Here is a 21,846-nt window from a genome sequence, read left to right as displayed (position 1 = left end):
CTTACGGCAGAAAGTGAAGAGGAACTAAAAAGCCTCTTGATGAAAGTGAAAGTGGAGAGTGAAAAAGTTGGCTTAAAGCTCAACATTCAGAAAACGAAGATCATAGCATCTGGTCCCATCACTTCATGGGAAATAGATGGGGAAACAGTGGAAACAGTGTCAGACTTTATTTTTATGGGCTCCAAAATCACTGCAGATGGTGATTGCAGCCATGAAATTAAAAGACACTTACTCCTTGGAAGAAAAGTTATGACCAACCTAGATAGCATATTGAAAAGCAGGGACATTACTTTGCCAACAAAGGTCTGTCTAGTCAAGGCTATGGTTTTTCCAGTGGTCATGTATGGATGTGAGAGTTGAACTGTGAAGAAAGCTGAGCGCCGGAGAATTGATGCTTTTGAACTGTGATATTGGAGAAGACTCTTGAGAGTCCCTTTGACTGCAAGGAGATCAGCCCTGGGATTTCTTTGGAGGGAATGATGAAGCTGAAGCTCCAGTACTTTGGCCACCTCATGTGAAGAGTTGACTCATTGGAAAAGACTCTGATGCTGGGAGGATTGGGGGCAGGAGAAGGGGACGACAGAGGATGAGATGGCTGGATGGCATCACTGACTTGATGGATGTGAGTCTGAGTGAACTCCGGGAATTGGTGATGGACAGGGAGGCCTGGTGAGCTGCGATTAATGGGGTTGCAAAGAGTTAGACACAACTGAGCAACTGAACTGAACTGAAGGGCCTCAGATTTTCAGTTTAAATGTAAGTCACTGGGACATTTTAATTTATGTTCACATTTTTAAAAGATTACTCTTGATTCTATGGAGAATGGGTAGCAGATATGACAGAGAGAAAGCATGGAAGGAAAACCTTTGGAGACCCCTGCAGAAGGCAAGGTGGACGTGGTGGTTCAAGAAAGGGTAATACTGGTGGAATTGAATAAAACTGGGGTTTATTTTACAATAAGAGCCTGTATATCTTGTTCATGGATTGGACATTGTGGGTGAAGAAAACAGGTGAGAATACAGAAAGTAAGGAGAAATACCCCTGGGGAGAAATTAAGATTTCAGTGTCTGGTATGCCAGGCTACCTTCTTATGGAAGATTTCCCTGATCTCCAGTTAGGGATCAGGTTAGAGCTTTTTACTGGTCTCTCTGACAGCAACCCATAGTTCTTCTCTATAACACTCCTAACGTTTATCATTTGTCAGTATTTGTTCCAAAAAATTTCCTCCACTAGACCTGAGGGGAGGGACCTACCTGTCTTGTTTAACCTTGTTTTTCCAATGTTTTGCACCGTGCCTCATAAATAGTTGTAGCTTATAATGTGACGTAATGATATTAACAACACTTAAAGAGCAGTGTCTCTGTGCTACATCCTGTTCTGAGTACTTCACATGTATTAATTCATTTGAGTCTCACAACAATCCCCTGAAATGGATACTATCACATCCCTTTGACAGATAGGTAAACTGAGGCACAAAGAGTCAACTTGGCCAGCTAGCAAATGCCAATAAATGAAGAGAGTTATTCATTACAAACAACATCTTACTCATGCTGCAAGCCAACACCGTGAGGTATGCTTGTGTTTCCACCATCAGTTTGAGGCCAGGCATGCATGCTAAGTCTCTCTAGTTGTGTTTGACTCTTTGAGACCCCATGGGCTGTAGCCTATCAGGCTCTTCTGTCCATGGGATTCTCCAGGCAAGAACACTGGAGTAGGCTGACATGCCCTCCTCCAGGAGAAAGTTGTAACCCAGGGATTGAATTTGTGTCTCTTGTATCTCCTGCATTGTAGACAGGTTCTTTACCACTAGCGCCACCTGGGAAGCCCCAGTTTGAGGCTGCCAAGACATATAAATCTGTTGACAGAGCCAGTCATGGGAAGCAGAGTCAGTGGGCTTTGGACCATTCAGAGGCTAATTGAGAAAAAGCTGTAATTGTGAAGACAGCATAGTACAGTGGTTGAAAGCACTCACTTTGGGCCCAGACTGGCTTGATTTGAAACACATCTCTACAACTCACCAGCTCTGTGACACCTTCACGGAATTGGGTTGGCCAAAAAGATCCTTTGGATTTTTCCTGTAACATTTCCCCAAAAACCCAAACGAACTTTTTGGTCAACCCAATACTTAACGCCTATGTGACTCAGTTCCCCCACCTGTAAACCCTGGCACTATTAATAGTACCTGTCATCATTTGGAATGAATGTGATAATATTTGTAGAGCACTTAGCATAGCGTAGCTGTTGTGGGAAGGAACTATAGTTTGCCTATGGGAAATGTCAAAACACCAGGATTCCCTGCTCCCTTCAATCTTCCCCATAGGGCATTTGTCCTGGATTAAGATGTTAGGATTAAAGATTCACTGGGGTTAGAATGGACAGTAACCTAATTCACCCCCTCTTCTTCATCACACAGATAAACTGGAGCATGCTAGGAGGATGAGTAGGATGAAATGGACAAAACCCTGGGAGTCTCTTGGACTTCTGTATGTTAGAGGTTTAAAAAAGACTAGACATGTACTATCCAAAGCTAGAAAAATCAGACATCATTATGACTGAAAAAAAAAATTCTTCCCAATCATTTCTAAGACAACCTCTCAACTTTCTGTGATTTGAGGGTTAAAGAACAAGGATTATTAGAGTGTTCACTTACATTCTGAGTTTATTCACCCATCAATCAAAAAAGAAAACCAGAAAAGCTTGGGCATCTCTGATTTTCTTTTTCTTTTGTTCTTTCTTTCAGTCTTCTTGAAGAGGGGTTAATGAAAAATGAATTGGTCAAATCCCAGCTCATCAGAAAGAGACAGACCAGGGCTAAAAATGTGTGATAATCAGGCCCCAAATCATCAGGATTGCCTCTGCTGAAGTGGACTTAAGGTGTCTGAAAAGCCAGTCTTCCCATTTCTTTATAAAGAGCTTTCTTCAAGTTGTATTCCTTTCTGTCCAGCAATGGTTGATGACGTCAATTTCATTTCTACACTGACGGCATAAACAGCTCCTTATCAAGCACTCGGGCCACTGCACAAACCTGGCTTCGAGAAAGAACTGTCCTGATCCAAGTCAAAATATTTGAAATCCAGTTTGAAACTGTGGTCTGGCATAAGCGACACAATTCAGGGCTAGATATTTAAATGCTGATGCAGAGTGTACAATCCACTGGCAGAACATTTGCCCAGGGCTGGTGGATATGCAAATTGTTGCAGTCTTTCCAAAAAGCAATTTAGAAATACAGATCAAGAACCTTAAGAGTGCTCAGACCCCTTAACCCAGTAATTTCAGTTATAGGAATTAAACCTGAGGAAATATTCAGAGACAAGGGGTAAGATCAATGTACAAGGTTGTTACCTACAGCACTATTTGCAACTACAAAAGCAAAGTAGGAACCAAAGAAAATATCAAAAAATAGCAAATTACTTAAATGATGCCATATTTCAATCAACCAAATGGATGGTTGTTTAAAGAAATGTTTAATAGAAGGGGAAAACCATTCCCAATGTGACCATGGTGGGGAGGAGAGGGGAATGCAGGATTCTAAGCAACATAATTCCAATTTGTTCAATCAATTCTATTTATCTATTTATCCACCAGACGTCATCTCTCAACCCACCTGGAGAACAATGCCTAGAAAAAAGCCCGGCAGTAAATAAATATATTAATGGTAGTTACCTTGGAGTATTAGTGTCCAAGGTATTAGTGTCCAAGTATGGGTGTTTTTCATCTTTACACTTTTCTGTATGTTGTTTTCTATAGTGAGCATGCCTGCTGCGTGCTCAGTTGAGTGCTGCTCTTTGCGACCCCAGGGACTGCAACCCACTAGGCTTCTCTGTCCATGGAATTTTCTAGGCAAGAATGCTGGAGTGGTTGCCATGTCCTACTCCAGGGATCTTCCTGAGCCGGGAATCAAACCCAAGTCTCTTGCATTTCCTGCACTGGCAGGCATAATCTTTACCGCTGTGCCACCTGGGAAACCCGTAGTGAGTACATGCTACTTTAAATGTGAGAGTTATAAAGAATATCAATTGCAGAAACAAGCTAACCCTAACTCTTCTTTCAAGGAAGATCAAAGAATCATTGGGGTCCTACCTTTATTTCCCTGCCTTCGTTCTCCCTCTCCTTCAACTCTTCTGCTGTGTCATTTTTTCTAAACTATTCTTTTTATTACATAACCCCTTGTGCTTTAAAAGATTCTCTAACTCTTTACTGCATATATATATATATATATATATATAGGCCATATATGGGCCATCTCTGTGCCAGGTTGGAGAGGCAATGGCACCCCACTCCCGTGTTCTTGCCTGGAGAATCCCAGGGACAGGGGAGACTAGTGGGCTGCTGTCTATGGGGTCACACAGTCGGACACGACTGAAGCTACTTAGCAGCAGCAGCTGTGCCAGGTTGGTGCCATGCTTTCCCCCTCACCTCCCATTACACTCCACATATTGCCTGTGCCCCAGAGCAGTCTCATACGCTCCTACCTGCAAGTTTCTTCTTGGCCCACTCCACTACAGAAGACTGGGTGCACGCCCAACATCCTCTTCTTACTTAAATAGGTTGCTTTCTGCCACATACACCAAACCAAATGCTGAGATGCCAAACTTTGCACCAAAGGGCTTATCCACAAGGAGCCAAACAGAAAGATGGAGAACTCTCAAACTGGCCTCCCCTGAAATGAGGGGCTGGGGGTATTTACGGGATAAAGTTGAGGCATGGGAAGCATGGGAAAAGGTGATTGGAAATTAGAAAGTGATGTAATCATTGTTCTGTGCAGGTGGAACTATGCTATAGGCTTCTTCATAGACTGAAGACTCAAGAAATGGAGACATTAGCATGTTCTGAGGGTGGAGTTTTGGGCCCTCTGATGTTAAAAGGTCATGGGCAAACACTTGTGCAAGCCCAATCAGAGGGCTGTGGTCCTAAGCAGTCTTAACTGGCTTGAACTTAAACTGGACACGGCTGGCTCCAAGTTCTTGACAGACAACTTGTTTAAGCTACCTGATGCTTGGAGCACATGCAAGGTTTTTGTAGCAACAGTTAAAGCAAGCTTGCTTGGTGAAGACGTGTTACAGGTTTAGTTGATCTGACCGATGATTACATTGATCTCGCTTTCAGAGATTTTCACTTGTCTCCCCATTGGGAGCACGTGTTCTAGAGATTTAGGCAAGTGCCTTAATTTCCCCTTGGTTTAGCTTTCCCATGTGAATAATGAGAACTGTATTGATAATAATAACATGCAACCTATACTATCATTTGTCAAAATCAACAGACCTAACACATGTCTAAGGCTTAGAACAGTGTCTAGCATAATATAAGAGTTCAAGCAATGTTCCTTATTCATGTTAGAGGCTGTAAATTCCTTAAAGGTAGGATCCTAATTTCATCCTACTTTATAACTCCCACAGGACTTAGCATCTTGCTTTGTCTCTGGCTGGGTACCCAACGAGTATTTGTTGGGTAAATGTGTGACTGAATGACAGTTATATGAGCCTTTTCTGACCATACCCCTCACCCTTCTGGGCACCCTGTGACTAAATTGTCCCTCATCAATCATGTGGTTAGTATCAGTGCTCATTACGCACAGAGCCTGTGCAGTAGCTGTTTAACTTGGCACCAGATTTCTTCTGCTCCTAAAGCAATTGGGGGCAGAAAGGTTGATGCTTGATACCCTGCTCCCAGGTTTTTACTCTGTTCAGATTTTTCCATTGCAAGTTGCAGAATAGCTACCTAAAATTTTTCAATCTTACTAATTTTCCTGGCCACAGCCTAAAGAAAATTGCATTAAGCCTCTCGCGTTAGCCCACACATTATACTATAGCAAATGAACCTCAGGAACTGTGGAGTGGACTGCAGGGGGACCACCTACACAATTCATTTGCAAGTTAGAGAAAAATAAATAAATGAAGGCAAAATATAACCGATTTATTTACATAACCATTGTGTACTGGGTGCTGCGATAACAGTTTCGTGTGTTATCCTGCTGAAAAATGTTCTAGGCACTTAGAAGCTGCATGATCATAGTCAAATAAGTTTGTCCCTCTCAGCCTTGGCTGATTTCCCCAGGCCACTTCTGCCCTGCCTGGATACCTCTCCTATTTGCTGACCTACCTGTCAACTGCCTACTAGAAAACTCTGCTTACAAGTGCAAAGTGGAGTTAATTATTTCCTACCCTGGACTACTCACCACCCACTCAGCTGCCCAATGCAGAAATCTGGGTACACCCTAGCTCCTTTCTTTTCCCCTCACATATAATTCATTGCAAAATCATTTCAACTCTACCATGCTACACTTGCCCTCCAGATGTACAGCCATGACTTCAGTTCAGGCCTCTTTCATGTCTTATCTGCTTTATGGTAACAACCTCCCAGCTGGGCCCCCATCCCAAACCCCTCTCAGCCTTTCTAGTCTAGTTTCCTCACTATAACCCATGATCTCTCCAAAATAAAAGAATGACCTTGTCACTCTCCAGCTTTTGAGCCCTCAGCGGCTCTCCATGAACTCCATCAGATGCCATCTGGCCCCTGCTTCTCTCTCATGCTTTATCTCCAATCCATCAGTTCCTCCCCTGCATACTTTGGACTTTTTATGCTACATGAGAGGTTCTCAAAACATGATTCAAGGACCCATGGGGTCCGTAAGGCCCTTTCAAGGGGCCTGAGGTCAAAGCAATTTTCATAATAATGCTAAGACATTATTTGCTTTATTCACTTTCACTCTCTCATGAGAATTCAGTGATGTTTTCCCAAAGCTCCATAATGGGCCATATTCTAGCAGACTGAATGAAAAAACAGGTATAAGGAGCCAGCTGTCTTCTGTTAAGCTTGACAAGGGGTTTGCAAAAATGTAACTATGTCAGCTTCTCATTAAAGTTTTTTTTTGTTTTGGAAAATGCATTTATTATTCATAAAAGATATACTATTTATGTTTATTTAAACGAAAACTATTATTTTCCATTAATAAGCACATTAAAAATTTTTCCATTTTAACTCAGTATTTTGCAATAAATATCCAGAGATATGACCCACATAAACAAAATCTTTTGAGAGTTCTGAATAGTTTTTAACATCATAAAGGGTTTCCAGCACCTGAAAGTTTGAGAACCACAGCACTAGCCCAGTGGAACCACCCAGAGTATTCCAAAGAGTCAGCTAACGAGTGGCACCGTTGATTTGAATCCATTCTCTGTCCATCTGTCAGTGGTTTTGAACTTGAGGGTGCCCAGTAGTGTGCTGGTAAATCTTCGACAGCTGATTCTTCAGATAGACCAAGACCTAATCTGTGCGTTTAGCAATTTCCAGGGTATAAATACTCCCATGGGCTTCCCCAATAGCTCAGAGGGTAAAGAACCTGCCTGCAATGCAGGAGACCTGGGTTCAATTCCTGGGTTGGGAAGATCTGCTGAAGAAGGGAATGGCAACCCACTCCAACGTTCTTGCCTGCAGAATTCCATGGACAGAGGAGTCTGGCAGGCTACCATCCATGGAAAATACTTCTGTGGTAACCAATTTCAAGCTATCGACGTGACATCACTGAATAGTGTTGGGAAGGGCCACACAGTAGCTCATGCTGTAGAGTATTTCTGCTGTACAAATACAGTCAACATAACCCAAGAGCACAGATAATAATAATCTGTAGTAAAATACCTAGGAATTATAGTGATGAATTTGGGGTACTTCAAGTTTGAGTATATTTGTTTTAAATATAATTAAACATAATTGTGGCTTTATATCTAATTTTTCACAATGGCTGCATTTAGCAACCGGCTCACAAAATTCCTGAATATTTAACAGTTGGCTCTGGTGCCATAGAATTAACTTTCAGCATTCGACAATTTCAGATGCTCAGGCTTAACTCCAAAATTACTAACTCCCCAGGGTGGGGCCCAGGCTTTTGCATTTTTACATTTGAATCCCCCAGCTATCATCAAGCCCAGTGCGAGTCATTTGTACATTCTTCCCTTCATTAAGGACCTGTATTGTGTCAGACACTGTTTCAAGGTGCCAGGAAGATAAAACTGAATTAAAAAAAAAAAAAATCTTTGCTCTTGAAGAGCTGATATTCAAGTGGAGGAGACAGTGCCTAAACACAGAAGCAGAGATTATACACTGTACGTGAAGATGGCAATAACTCTTTGAAGAAAACTGGGCAGGGAATGGAAAGCAATGCAGATGCAGTGGGTAGTGAAAAGTCTGAGGCAAGGGTAGGTAGGGTGGGCTTGAGGAACCGTGAGGGGGGCAGGCCGGGTGGAGCACTGGGGCAAGAGGTGAGTGACAGGAGGTGAGATCCAAGCAAGGCAGGGCTGAACACAGAGGTGGGCGGGGGCGGTCAGGCTGAGGGGCTCTAGCCTTCTCTAGAGCTCCTATCCCAGCACCGACCCTTACAGAAGACCCAGGGTTTGCTCTGCTATATTCTAAGTGGTCCACATTCCTACCAGACTATGCGCTCTTTTAGAGCAGGGACAGTCGATTTCCCAGAGTTTGGTGCAGTAAGTCATACACCATACAAACGTCATAAATATTTGTGCTAGAGAAAAAAATTATGGCAACATACCAGCATTTATCTGGCTCAGCTTTGACCAGCTCAGATCCCTGGGACTGAAAAACAGAGGTGCCCGAGGTGTAGACTGTGGCATTAGGTGGGCTTGAATTTGAATCTAACTCTTGGAAACTAATTTACTACCATCCAGTGTCCTTTAGTATACACTGCAGAGGAAAATTACATACAATTATGTTTTGTCCTATGCTTAGCAAAATGTCCTGGCCATATTGTCTACAAAATTACCCTGACAGTCTTGGTCCCCTCATCCTGGTTTTCTTTTTTTTTCTTCATAACACTTATCACTGAGGTTATATTGTATAATATTAACGTATTTACTCATTGTCTCCTCCCTCTACTCTCCATCCCACTAGAATGTATATTTCATGAGGGCAAGGGTTCAATCTGCTGCAATCATCTGCATATTCTCAGCACCAAGAAAGTCCTCAGTACCTAACAGGCCCCCAGTAAATATTTGATGGGTGTGGATTGATGGATGGATGAACAGGTGGATGTATAGGGATGGATGGCTAGATAGATAAAATTTGATGCTTGGATAAATGAAGGGATGGTTAGATAGGAACGTGGAGAGCTCAATAAATGTTGGTTATTATTAATTTCATATTTTTTCAATTACTTCCCTTTGGATTAGGAGCCCCATTGGGTGGCTCACTTGTACCTGCTTGTGTCGTGAGCCTGCTTCCCTTTTTCATCCGTGGTATCTGCCATGGGCTCCTCAAGCTCCTGGCCTAACATCATGCATCAGTTCCAAGGCCTTTTGGTGATACCATCCTCCCCGCTGTGTTCTGGGGAGGCAAGAAGTCTACTTGAGAATTTTATTTCTTATTCTGCCAGGAAATTGTTTCTTACTAGAACCTGACATCCCAGAAGTTTCTCAGCTTCATACCTGATGAAGCCAACCTCAAACTGACAAGTTTCCCAGCAACAATGGGGTAATTGCACTTCAAAGCATATATTTAGCTCTTGTTTTCAATCTGTACAGAAAAGATGGTTGATGACTTTGACTTAAGAACAAAACCCTACCTTCAGATTTGTTTGACTGGTGCTCTCCCTCGAGAGAGTGAATTTAGGAATAGAACATGGAGCTATGCTCTTGGTTATAGTGATTAGGAGATTTTGGAATCTGGCAAATCTAGGCTTGAATCCTGGTTCTGCCCCTTACTAGCTCTGTGCCCTGGGAAGATAACTTAACCTTTATGAGCCTGTTTCCTTTATAAAATATTGCTTCCTTCCTTAATATGCATTTATTCAGCACCTATTAAGTTCCAAGCATTGTGCTAGACTTTAGAAGTACCGCCAGTGAGCAAAATTCACACATGGCCTCATACTCACAATGTTATACTTTCTCTGGTTGCAAAACTACTTAACAAATAATGATGCAAAGGGGAAGGATACGGTGTGATGGGAAGCTACACTGGGGAGACAATCTAGCCAGGACAGTCAGAGAAGGTTAACTGAGAAAGTAAGGGTTAAACTGAGTCAGGCAAAGAAAAGATGTGGTGAGTGGGTTGCAAGGAAAGAAGAAAAAGTTTGAGGTTTTATTGAGCTATGGTTTAGAACTAGAGATGAAGATTCTGCTTTCATAAGAGGTTTGGTGAGATTCTTGGAATGTCATGCCACTCTGGGGACAAAGTACACAGAATCCGAGACAAGGCAATTACCCCAACTTCTGCATAAAATCTTGATGTTTTCTAGCATTGGGAACAGCATCATGTGAACCTGATTTTGGACCTTTACATATTTTGGAGATTAATCCCTTATTGGACTTATCATTTGTAAGTACTTTCCTACATACAGTAGGTTCTCTTTTTCTTATTGATGGTTTCCTTTGCTGTGCAAAACTTTTAAGTTTAATTAGGTCTCATTTGTTTATTTTTGCTTTTGTTTTCTTTGCCTGAGGAGACAGAGCCAAAAAAAAAAAATATTGCTGAGATTTATGTCAAACAGTGTTCTGCTTATCTTTTCTTCTAGGAGGTTGTTTCTGGTCTTACATTTAGGTCTTTAATCAATTTTATTTTTGTTTATGGTATGAGAAAAATGCTCTAATTTCATTCTCCTATATGTAGATGTCCAGTTTTCCCAGTACTACTTATTAAAGAGACTGTCTTTTCTCCCTTGTATATTTTTGCCTTCTTTGTCATAGATTAATTGACCATAAGTGCGTGAGTTTATTTCTGGGCTCTCTATACCATTTCATTGATCTATGTGTATGTTTTGTACTAACAATTTTTAATTAATTGTCAATATTTTAAAATTTTGAGATTCACCACAAAAATCAGAAAAAAATTTATAACACTGGGGTCCATATCTCCCAGCAGAACTGGACAGAGGCAGTTCCCTATGGAACTTCCCACATATTATCATCGAGACTGCCTACTTGCTCTCTGTGGACCTTGAGTTTGAGGTCCTCTCATTTCAAAGATGAACTGCAGTCCACAGAAGTTTCCAAAGGTGGCTAGCTGGTTAAGAACAGCAGAGCTAATATCATAGTTAGTATCTTAAGGAGTGCGTCTACCAGCAGGATAGGAGGCATTTTTCACTCAGGTGGACATTTTCAAGCAATAATTCCAAACATGTGATGAACTGCCTTGTCCTCAAACAGCCTGGCCTCATAGCACTGCTTAATTCACATTTAAATTACACTGGGAACAAATACATTGCACAATGTTCAGCTCCAGGTTGCAGAGAAAAACATACTAATAGAGCTCTGCAATTACGAGTAATTTTTCTCTGAATCCTTCTCTTTCTCTCCCACTCTGGATTAATGATTGCCTTCACAAAGAGTCCACATGAGCTTTCAGAGCCAAAGGAGTAAACAGGAGGACATGCATTAACGTGGCGAGCTGGTTACCTCCCACGCCTGAATATAGAGCTTTTAGAAATGGAATTTTTTAGATGTGCTTCTCCTACAAATATCAGGTGAACATAATCTCCGAGGCCGGGGTGTTGGGTGGAATGACATTCACATCAGTCATGGAGTAAATATCCAGGAGCATTAAAGAGGGAAGAAAACATCAGTCCAATTCCTTTGAGTGGCAGAGGACTTACTATGTGCTAGTTTTGTGCACAATGCTTTCACAGGTTTTAGTTTATTTCCTTTGCACAACTCACAAGGTTGTGAACAGGACAAAAAATAAAGAAAAGCAAGCAAGGAAAAACACAGTATTAAACCTACATTTTTTGATTCTGGGTTCATTTTGGTGATATCAGGTAGATCTGGGGGAGAATCCCAGCCTCAGTGATCCCAGTATGTGACCTCAGGTTAATTATTTAATGGTTCTGAGCTTCATCTGGTCCTCGTCTTTTAAATGCCCTATGCTAGGTACACAGTAATAGTTTTGTGTTTTTTTTTCTTTCAGTTAGACTATGTGGTTTCCTCACTGGGGTTACTAACATTGAATACAATTTAAAAAGCACTGGGGCTGGTATTCAAAAATTTGGATTCTAGTTCCTAGTTTGTCCTTTCCTGGTAAGACTCATAAGGAAATTATCTGGCTTTTTTCAATAAGTAGAAAAACATTGCACATGGCAATATAATTCAAAATGTATTAAAGGTTATAAAATGAAAAGTGGGTCTTCTTCCCCATTAAACAGTCATTGCCTTTCTTAGAGGCAATGCCTATTAACATTTACTTGAATATCCTTCTAGAAGAGTTTTGTACTATGCATATACAATCACACACACACACACTCTAACCCTCCAATGGAAGCGGACTTAAAAGAAGCCTTGGAGATATTGTGTGTTGGCCTGCATCACCTCATTATTATTTTAATGTACCTAAGCCCATATTGATAGTCATTTAGGTAATTTCCAGTCTTCTGTTAATAACAGTAATAGCTAATATTTATGGATTGTTTGGAATGTGCCAGGCACTATTCTAAGTACTTTGTATGTATTAACTCATTTAATATAACCACCCTGAATAGAAGCTATTATCATCATCCCCATTTCATGTCTGAGGACAATGATGCCCAGAGGACTTGCCGCTCAGACACACAATGAATAGCAGAGGTAGCATGAACAGTGCTGTAACACATCTTTGTCTGCACAGTTTTGTGCAGATTTGTCAGAATAGCTAGCAAATGATGGCTCTTAACAGCAGTAGTGTAATCAAATTGCATTTTTGAAAGATCAATATGATAGCGGGGCGGAGAATGGACTCATCTTACGGCACCTGTCACACTCTGCTGTGCATTTCCCTGCCCCCCACCATCTCCCTTGTTCAATTGTGAGCTCCTTAAAGGTAGCGATGCTGTACCCCAGGGATTGGCACTGAGGAAGGATATTGCTGACCCTTAATAACATGTGTGAATAATTATTTAAAAAAATAAGGAAGCCTTCAAAGGTAAAGACAGTTGGTATTTGGGCAGGATTTTAAAGGGTGAATAAAATTCTGATGGTTAGAAAATGGAGGAAAATTTTTATTCTTTGTATGAAGAAACAACAAAGGAAAAACCACATAGGATGTTCAAGGAAAGAGAAAACTGCCCAGGCTGTCTGGGAAAAAGGGTGCATGGTGTGATATGCTCACAGAGAAGACCAGAAAGGAAACTTGGAGGCAGACATGGGGGATTACTTGAGGGACGTTACCCTGAGGGACAGGACAGAGCATCTACGAATGCACCCATGTAGACCCATGACACTGGTGTCAGTTAAATGTTTTGAATCCCAGTTTATAAAATTGTATTCATCTCCATACTAGATTTCTCTCCTCCACTTTTCACTTTTCAGCATCATAATGGATGGCAGGTTTTTCAGTATCTGTAGCCTGAAAAAACATCATATCAGTGCAGTGGGCATATTTTCAGTTTTCATTTATTTTAATCCTCACCAACTCCCTGAATTCACTGGCTGACATATTTATTTTTCTAAGTTCTGGGCCTGTGGGTCCAGGTTTATAGATGTAGCTTATAGATGTTCAATTCCCATTCATTTATATGCAAACATACCTCTCAGTGGATTTTGTTACATTTCTGTTAATCTTGAATTTCATGAAGTTATGTAGACATCTGACAACACATATTACTTTAAATACATGCCAATGTTTTTCGACGCTTGATTGTTGATCCTAGCTAATATATGCACAATAAGATTCAAATTAGAAATTAGTTCTGCTAGCCACTCTTACTATGTATCAGCACTGCCCAAGAGGAATACAAAGCGAGCCAAATATGAGTCACAAGTACGGTTGAAAATTTTCCACTAGTCACACTTTAAAAAGCAAAAAGAAATATAAAATTAGTATGTTTCATTTCATCCACTGTATCTAAAATATTATCTCAACATGTAATAAACATTAAAATTATGAGATATTCTACTTCCATTCTTTTCATAATAATGTAACACCTAACTTTGGACTAGCCATATTTCAAATGCAGAAGTTACATAAAGCTAGAGGCCACTATATTGGATAGTGCAAAAACTAGAAGCTACAGGTTCCAGCTTCTTTGAATAACACTATTAGCTGGAAGAACTGTTAGACTGGTTTACATCTTCCCTGCTCCAAGGTAACAATGTAAAGCTTATTTCAAGCTTATAATTATTTTGGGGAGAGATCTACTAAGTCTCTAGACATAAAAGATTCCAACCATGTAAACTCTTCAGGGAAAAGTTATCCAACACCTCATTCTCTCTTCTCTGTTTCTAAACCATCATGTGTGCTTTGTATAGTCAATTTGTTTCTTTGCCTCTCTCCAGGATTCTAGGGAGGCTCTGATAAAGCTTCCTTTAAATAGAGAACAGAGGTGTCAACTCACTTGTCCTTGGACTAGTCATCTTAGAATGGACATACATTGTGGTGGTTAAAGAGCACCAACTATGCTGCAGAACACCTGGCTTCAAATGTTGGCTCTGCTGCTTACTGGTTTTGTAACATTTATCAACCTGCAAAATGGGCATAACAGTATCTGCTTCAGTGGATTGTCATGAGGATTAAGTAGTATGATGTAGAACATTGACATGTACAAAAATTATATAAATATTTGCTCTAATGTGCTATAGAAACAATGGCATTTAGATAGACTGTATAAATATTTACTATAATTTAAAAATATTTTTACTAAGCATTTCTTGCAACATTAAATCTCCTCCTTTCCCTTTCTAAAGTGTAGTATTTGCCACTTAGTAATCCCTTTGCTCCTCTACAAAGAAAAACAATGAGTGCAACACATTTTTTCAAGGAGAATTCACCTGGGAAATAGCCAAGATATTTTCTTTTAGAAATGGAATTACTCCATTAGGGATGTTACCTAAGAAATATTTTAAAAATAGAATACATAAAAAGCAATATGGCAGAACCACTTAGATATTTTCTAGTGGTTGAGAATTGATTTGAAAGTGAATAGGAGAAATTTTAAATAATCGTCTATTTAAAAGGAGCCACTGAATGAATTTTCTAAGCTCAAAATTTTGACTCTATTATGTGATAGATGTTTATGATTCCTCCTCAATGATGTGCTTCTCCCCTAAAAATCAAGTTATAAGAAGGCATTTTATAAACATTTAAGTTGTTCAATAAATATTTATCCAATAAGAGATATTTTATGGAGAAAAATCACCAGACTTAGAGCCTCCCCACTTCTCTTTAACTGAAAAAAGAAAAACACTTGAAAACAAGGATGTGTATAGATACATATTCTCTCACTCAAAGAAAATTATGTTCAAATATAAAATGAATCTTAAAATAAAAAGCTTCCTTTGAAATTTCTGATTTCAAATCCCACCTATTTCTCCCCTTACCTTCCATTTCCAGTACTTTTTCCTATTTCCAGTACTTTTTTTTCTTAAATTGGGGTATAACTGCTTTACAATGGTATGCTAGTTCTGTTATACAAAGATGTGAGTCAGCTATATGTATACATATGTCCCTTCCCTCTTAGACCTCCCTCCTCCCCAGTTCCACCACTCTAGGTCACCATAGATCACCAAGCTAAGCTTCTTGCACCATATCCCAGGTTCCCACCAGCTATCAATTTTACACGTGGTAGTGTATGTATGTCAAACCCAATCTTCAATTCATCCCACCATCCCCTTCCCCAATCCCTGTCCACCTGATCTGTCTTGTCTGCATCTCTATTCCTGCCCTGCAAATAGGTTCATCTGTACCGTTTTTCTAGATTTCACATATATGCCTTAATATACAATATTTGTTTTTCTCTTTCTGACTTAACTTCACTCTGTATAACAGACTCTAGGTTCATCCATTTTCCAGTAGTTCTTGAGGAAAGACTTTTGAGGCAGAGTTTGCTTTTCACCACCCACCTCCAAGACAGCAGCAAAATGAGCCAGTAACCTCTTCAAAGATGCCTGGAGTTCTTCCTGAATCAGCCCAGGAAAGGTGATGGATATAAGCTAGCTCTGCATTGCAGGGACCCATGAACCACCCCCACCCAGCTAATTTCAAGAGGGCATAGGCTTCCGTACATAAAATTCTTATTAGAAATCTTCACCAGTTGTGACTGGCAACGGGTAATTTTTGTTGTTGTTGAGTGAAAAAGAAATTATTACAGCTGACTGCATGCAGGAAAAGCTTTATTAAGTCATGGAATTATTATAATTTTTTTAAACAGGGATATAGAATACTCAAACATTTTTAAATGACCTATGAAACAACTGGCATATATTTAGTAAGCAAGATCCACTTTAACAATTCTCTCTGCTCCCACCCTCAATGCTCAACCATAGGACATTCATTTATTTATCATGTTTAGTATTTCTGTCTCACAGCCATCTGTCAGAGCTTTTGCGGCAGAAACGTGTTTTTTAACAATTAAATACACAATGGGGAGATATGATTAGACATTTACAGGACTTGAAATGTTTAAGAATAATACACAATAATAGGATTACAAGAAGGGCAGTGGTATCTTTCAATTCATTTTGCCATTTCCAGTCTCTTTTTCAAACATTAATCTCTAAAGTCCATCCAAGTCCCATCCTTGAAATGCATCCCGTTCCTTTTTTCCTCTCCTCCTCCAATGTCCATTATTTTAACAATTCGAGTTCTCTCGCCTGGGGAAAAGGAAAGTTATTCACTCACAAGGGACATTTATTGACATCTAATTGTTACAACCCAAACCACAGCACACAAGTCAGTCATGTACAGGTGACACAGCACGATGGGGTCGGTCCGTGTTTTCGGCACACTGAAGGAGAGGAGGGGCGCGATCTCTAAGGCTCAGGGTTCACATGACGATGCACTTGCCCAGCAGCTTCTCGGCGGTCTTGGGGATCTGGGATTTCTTCTGCGGAGGCTGGGTGCCGGCGGGGGCTGCGGCGGCGGCGGCAGGCTTCTTCTCGAAATTTATCAGCAACTGGAACAGCTCCTGGACGTTGATATTCATCTTGGCCGAGGTCTCCAAGAAGGCGCAATTCCACTCGCACGCATAGGCAGCACCTTCCTTCTCACTCACCTCCCGACGGCTCTCATCGCACTTGTTGCCCACCAGGATGACGGGGCACTTTTGCGGGTTGTTACCTTTGAGTTGACGGATCAGCTCATAGAGAGGCTTCAGCTCCTCCAGGGTTTGCTTCCTGGTGATAGAATAAACCAGGATGAAGGCGTGACCCCTGGCAATGGCAAGGCGCTGCAGGCCCCGGTAGCGGCGGCCACCGGTGGTGTCGGTGATGTGCAGCGCACCCGCCTTGTGGCTGCAGCCTAGCGCCTGGCGGTAGGTATCTTCGATGGTCGGCAGGTACGCCTCACGGAAGTTGCCGCGCACCCACCTTTGCACCAGCGCGCTCTTGCCCACGCCGGCCGAGCCGAGCACCACCACGCGGAAATCTCTGCTCCTTCTCTGGGGCAGGCAGGTGCGGATGACGATCACAGTCGGCAGAGGCCGCAGCCGCTTCATCAGGCGTTCCTTGAGGCCGAAGCAGGAGTTGCCCATGGTCAGGTATTAGCTGAGAGGTGCGTGTACTGCTTCTCAGGCACTTGGCCAGCAGTGAGGGACGCCTACGGAGGAGAGAAGAGAGGATGTGTGAGGGGTGGGAGTCTAACTCGGAATGATGTCTTGTCGCAGCGCCTGCCTGGGGACATGGGGTGGGGGGGTGGGGGGGCGGGGGGTGGGGTCTGCCTCGACTCGCTCGCTAACCCCACCCTCCTCCCTCCTCCCACTTCCCTCCTCCCTCCTCCATTCTCTGCGGTGAGCTGTCTCTCTGCCCACCCCGGGAACCCACCAAAGGCAATGCGGGTGGGGAGGGGGGCAGGAGCGCCCCGAGCCTCTTCTTCCAATGATACCTGTTTGTTACTTTCGCGGTGGCTACGCACCTATTTTTATTTTATCATGCCACACTACAGAATACTGCAAGAACGGACAGCTTGCCAACCCTTAAAACATGCACATCCAAGCGATGTTAGCAAACATTTCACCCTAAATAAGCCCTTGCTGTCTTCTTTCCTGCAGTATTAAAAATTATGCCTATATCTGACAAAGATCGACCACTGCGGGCAAGGGTAGGTTGCCGCAGACACCGCGATCCAGGGTGTGGTCACGGGGGGCAGTGCGGGGGTGGAGGGGCGTCCAGGAAGCCCACAGGGACCAGGATTCGTAAGGCTAACAGAGACCCCTAACCTGCAGCAACTGTCCCCAGGTACCCGCTTCCCTGATAACGTGCCCATTGCTTTCCACCCCGCGATAATCCAGGCTGGTTCGCTCGCTATACCTTGCATTTGAGTGCCCCCCAAAAGGCGAATGATAGCTTTTACCTCTTTCCGAGGCGGGAACCTCGCGGCAAATTCGCTCCTTGCCCAGGTGGCTTTGGCCGCGGCCGCAGTGGCGGCAAGTAATTGCGCAACCAAGCTCCCAGCCGCAGCCGGCAACCAGTACGCTCGGAGGCTCTGGGCGAAATGCTCCAACCAACAGTGGGACTGAGATTGGTTAGCTAGAGCCAGGGGGCGCAGACTGGGAGACTCCACTTGCACCGCTCACAGAGGGGGGATTGGGTTGTGAGGGGCTGACCGAGTCAGACGCGCCCCCGGTAGTCTCCCCGGCGTCCCCTACACAGGTACCCACAGCCCGGGCAGGGGCGGGGGTTGGAGGCGGCCCTGTGTTCGCAAGTACCCGCCCACTGAGGGGGGTCCGCTTACGGGGCTGGCGATGCAGGCATTTCTCGCCTACTGCAATCCAAACCACTTCTTCGCTTTTTGCCCCCTGCGAGGTTAGCCTTTCCCAACCCTCGCCACCTTCTCTTCACTGCAGGAAGGCCAGTTAGCACTCTTCTCATTACCGGTGACAGACACCTCACCGCATCTCATCCACTTCACTCCAATAAACATTTGTCCAGCACAAAACCCAGTTTCTGTTTTTGCTGAGGAAGACCAACTGACACTTCTGTTATAAGAGACTTTGGAACCTGCCTCTTGGTAGGATTTCCTGTGGTGTAGACATGCTCTGTGTTTAGAGGTTGAGGGGTATCTTCTACACTCAGCAACATTAAGCAATGATCATATCCATCACCACTATGTGTACAATACTTCTCATTTAGTCGTCGTCACAAAAACCTCAGGAAAATCCAGACTAGAAATGTGGGCAGCCTCCTAGGAGTGGAGAGCGACCCCTGGCTGACAGCCAGTAAGAAAGCATGAGCCGCAGAGCTATAGCAACTGGATTTTTCCAACAACCTGAATGATCTTCAAAGCAGATTCTTCTCTAGAAACTGAACGTAAGATCAGACCATCAACACTTTGATTTTATCCTTAATTGAGAAGACAATCCAGCTGAGCTCATCCAGACTTCTGACTTGAGTTCTAGATTTTGCAGTTGGGTGTCCTATTAAGCCACAAAATTTGTGGTGGTTTGTTACACAGCAAAAGAAAACTAATTCAGCAGGTAAAATTACTTGTTCAAGTTTAAAGGGCTCATAAATGATGGACCTAGGCCCAAACCTAGTACTCCTCACTCCAACTCTTGTTCTTTTTCTGATATTATCTTTCTGTGTCATTAAGCTGATACAGTATATTTTACTCATTAGTGAAAACATTTTTATAATTTTTCTTTCTTACCCAAAGACTCATGGGTGTTAGGCAGAGATCAAGAACACATGCTTTAGAGGCAGAAAGCTAGCTTTAGAATGTTAATGGGTTTTTCCCCTTTTCCTTCTTTTGAATACATGTTAATATTGGAAGAAAAGTTATGACCAACCTATACAGCATATTAAAAAGCAGAAACATTACTTTGCCAACAAAGGTCCATCTAGTCAAAGCTATTGTTTTTCCAGTAGTCATGTATGGATGCAAGAATTGGACTAGAAAGAGGGCTGAGAGCCGAAGAATTGATGCTTTTGAATTGTGGTGTTGAAGAAGCTTCTTGAGAGTCCCTTGGATTGCAAGGATATCCAACCAGCCCATCCTAAAGGAGATCAGTCCTGGGTGTTCACTGGAAGGACTGATGTTGAAGCTGAAACTCCAATACTTTGGCCACCTGATGCGAAGAGCTGACTCATTTGAAAAGACCCTGATGCTGGGAAAGATTGAAGGCGGGAGCAGAAGGGACGACAGAGGATAAGATGGTTGGATGGCATCATCGACTCAATGGACGTGAGTTTGGGTAAACTCTGGGAGGTGGTGATGGACAGGGAGGCCTGGCATGCTACAGTCCATAGAGTCACAAAGAGTTGGACACAACTGAGCAACTGAAATGATAATATGCCTTGAGCTGTGCAATCCTGGAGAAATTACTTTTCTGTAGAGGGGAACTGATACCTATGAGAAAGAATTGTGGGGAGGATTCAAGAAGCTACTCCCTGATGCACTAGTTAGAAGGCATTTAGAATACAATAGGTAATTCATAAAAGACAGCTATTGGCCTTCAAATAATAATACAGAAATCTGTATACACATAATCATGTAGTCTTTGAGCATTTTTGGAAGTGCCAATGACCTTATTATTTAAACCAAATAAGAGTAGATTTCCACCGGGAAAACATAGCAGGTTTGGGGAAAATAAATTGAGGATAGAAGAACTTGGGGCAGGGAAGAAGAGCAGTGAGAATTCTGAGCAAGAATGAAAACTTTGCACATTCCCCCTAAACCACAAGTAACACTCTGCCTATTGAAACTAGGGCACATAAAAGGTCACTTCAAGGCAAATAGGATGAGAAAAAGTGGAAGCAGTAACAGATTTTATTTTCTTGAGCTGCAGATGGTAATGTAGCCACAAAATTAAAAGATGCTTGCTCCTTGGAAGAGAAGCTATGACAAACCTAGATAGCGTATTAAAAAGCAAAGATGTCACTTTGCTGACAAAGGTCCACATAGTCAAACTATGGTTTTTCCAGTAGTCATGTACGGATATGAGAGTTGGACCATAAAGAAGACTGAGCACCTAAGAATTGATGCTTTCAGATTGTGGTGCTGAAGAAGACTCTTTAGAGTCCCTTGGACTGCAAGGAGATCAAACCAGTCAATCCCAAAGGAAATCAACCCTGAATATTCATTGAAAGGACTGATGCTGAAGCTGAAGCTCCAATGCTTTGGCCACCTGATACAAAGAGACAATTCACTGGAAAAGACCCTGATTCAGGGAAAGATTGAGGGCAGGAAAAGAAGGGAGTGACAGGATGAGATGATTGGACAGCATCACCGACTCAATGGACATGAGTTGGAGCAAACTCAGGGAGATAGTGAAGGATAGGGAAGCCTGGCGTGCTGCAGTCTGTGGGGCTGCAAAGTCGGACACGACCTACTGACTGAACAACAACAAAAAGCCTTTAGGAATAAGACTAGAAAAGAGTGTCCTGAAACTGAAACTGATGGGCATCGGTTTACCCCAGAGCAGATACCCTGGCACTTGACAGGTTGTCCTCTCTATTTGGGGGTAGTTCTGATTATTAGTGAAGTTTTCATAGTTTGCCTGTCATTCCACTCACTGATTCCAGTTTCATCTTCTGGAGTCTGGAACGGCATTGATCAGTCTGCTCCCTTGGATGCCCTTACAGCCTTTCAGCTATCTGAAGGCAATTATGTCCAATCACTAAGTCATTTATCATGCTGGAAGTGCTCTGAGGACCATCAAGTCAAACCCTTCATTTTGGTGATGAGGAAACTGAACCTCAGGGGCCATGTCATGCTCTGACCTGAGACCAAGCTTACTCTTCTCTCCTGTAGCCTCACCTTTTGTTTGCAAACAATGGTTCCTTGGGGTGTATGGATGTCTTTTGTTCCACTGCTTTTTAGTTCTGTCCCATCATTATAATGCATATTTGTTTCTTTATAGTAAACAAACTAAGAATACACATTTCAAATACACAAAAAAAGAGGGTCCTGATATAGGGAAGATGAATGAAGATGCCTTTGGAG

At 42.4% G+C, this 21,846-nt stretch overlaps 1 protein-coding gene across 5 annotated transcripts in view; it reads right to left on the bottom strand.

Annotated features, from left to right (window-relative positions):
* Positions 1-16,080: 16,080 nt before the first annotated feature.
* Positions 16,081-21,846, bottom strand: part of DIRAS3 (DIRAS family GTPase 3) — a 42,270-nt gene continuing 36,504 nt past the window's right edge. For 4 of the 5 annotated variants that reach the window (XM_068963576.1, XM_068963573.1, XM_068963574.1 and 1 more), the window contains one exon: positions 16,081-17,502. In XM_068963576.1, coding sequence (XP_068819677.1) covers positions 16,733-17,437 — 705 coding nt within the window. In that variant the 5' untranslated portion in view covers positions 17,438-17,502 and the 3' untranslated portion in view covers positions 16,081-16,732. Of the gene's footprint in view, positions 17,503-18,255; positions 18,574-21,846 lie in introns of those variants that run through there. The other variant, XM_068963572.1, reaches the window with a different exon arrangement.

The sequence above is a fragment of the Capricornis sumatraensis genome, chromosome 2 (genome assembly GCF_032405125.1).
Source record: "Capricornis sumatraensis isolate serow.1 chromosome 2, serow.2, whole genome shotgun sequence".
Classification (NCBI taxonomy): Eukaryota; Metazoa; Chordata; class Mammalia; order Artiodactyla; family Bovidae; genus Capricornis; species Capricornis sumatraensis.
This window is presented reverse-complemented; position numbering and strand designations above follow the sequence as displayed.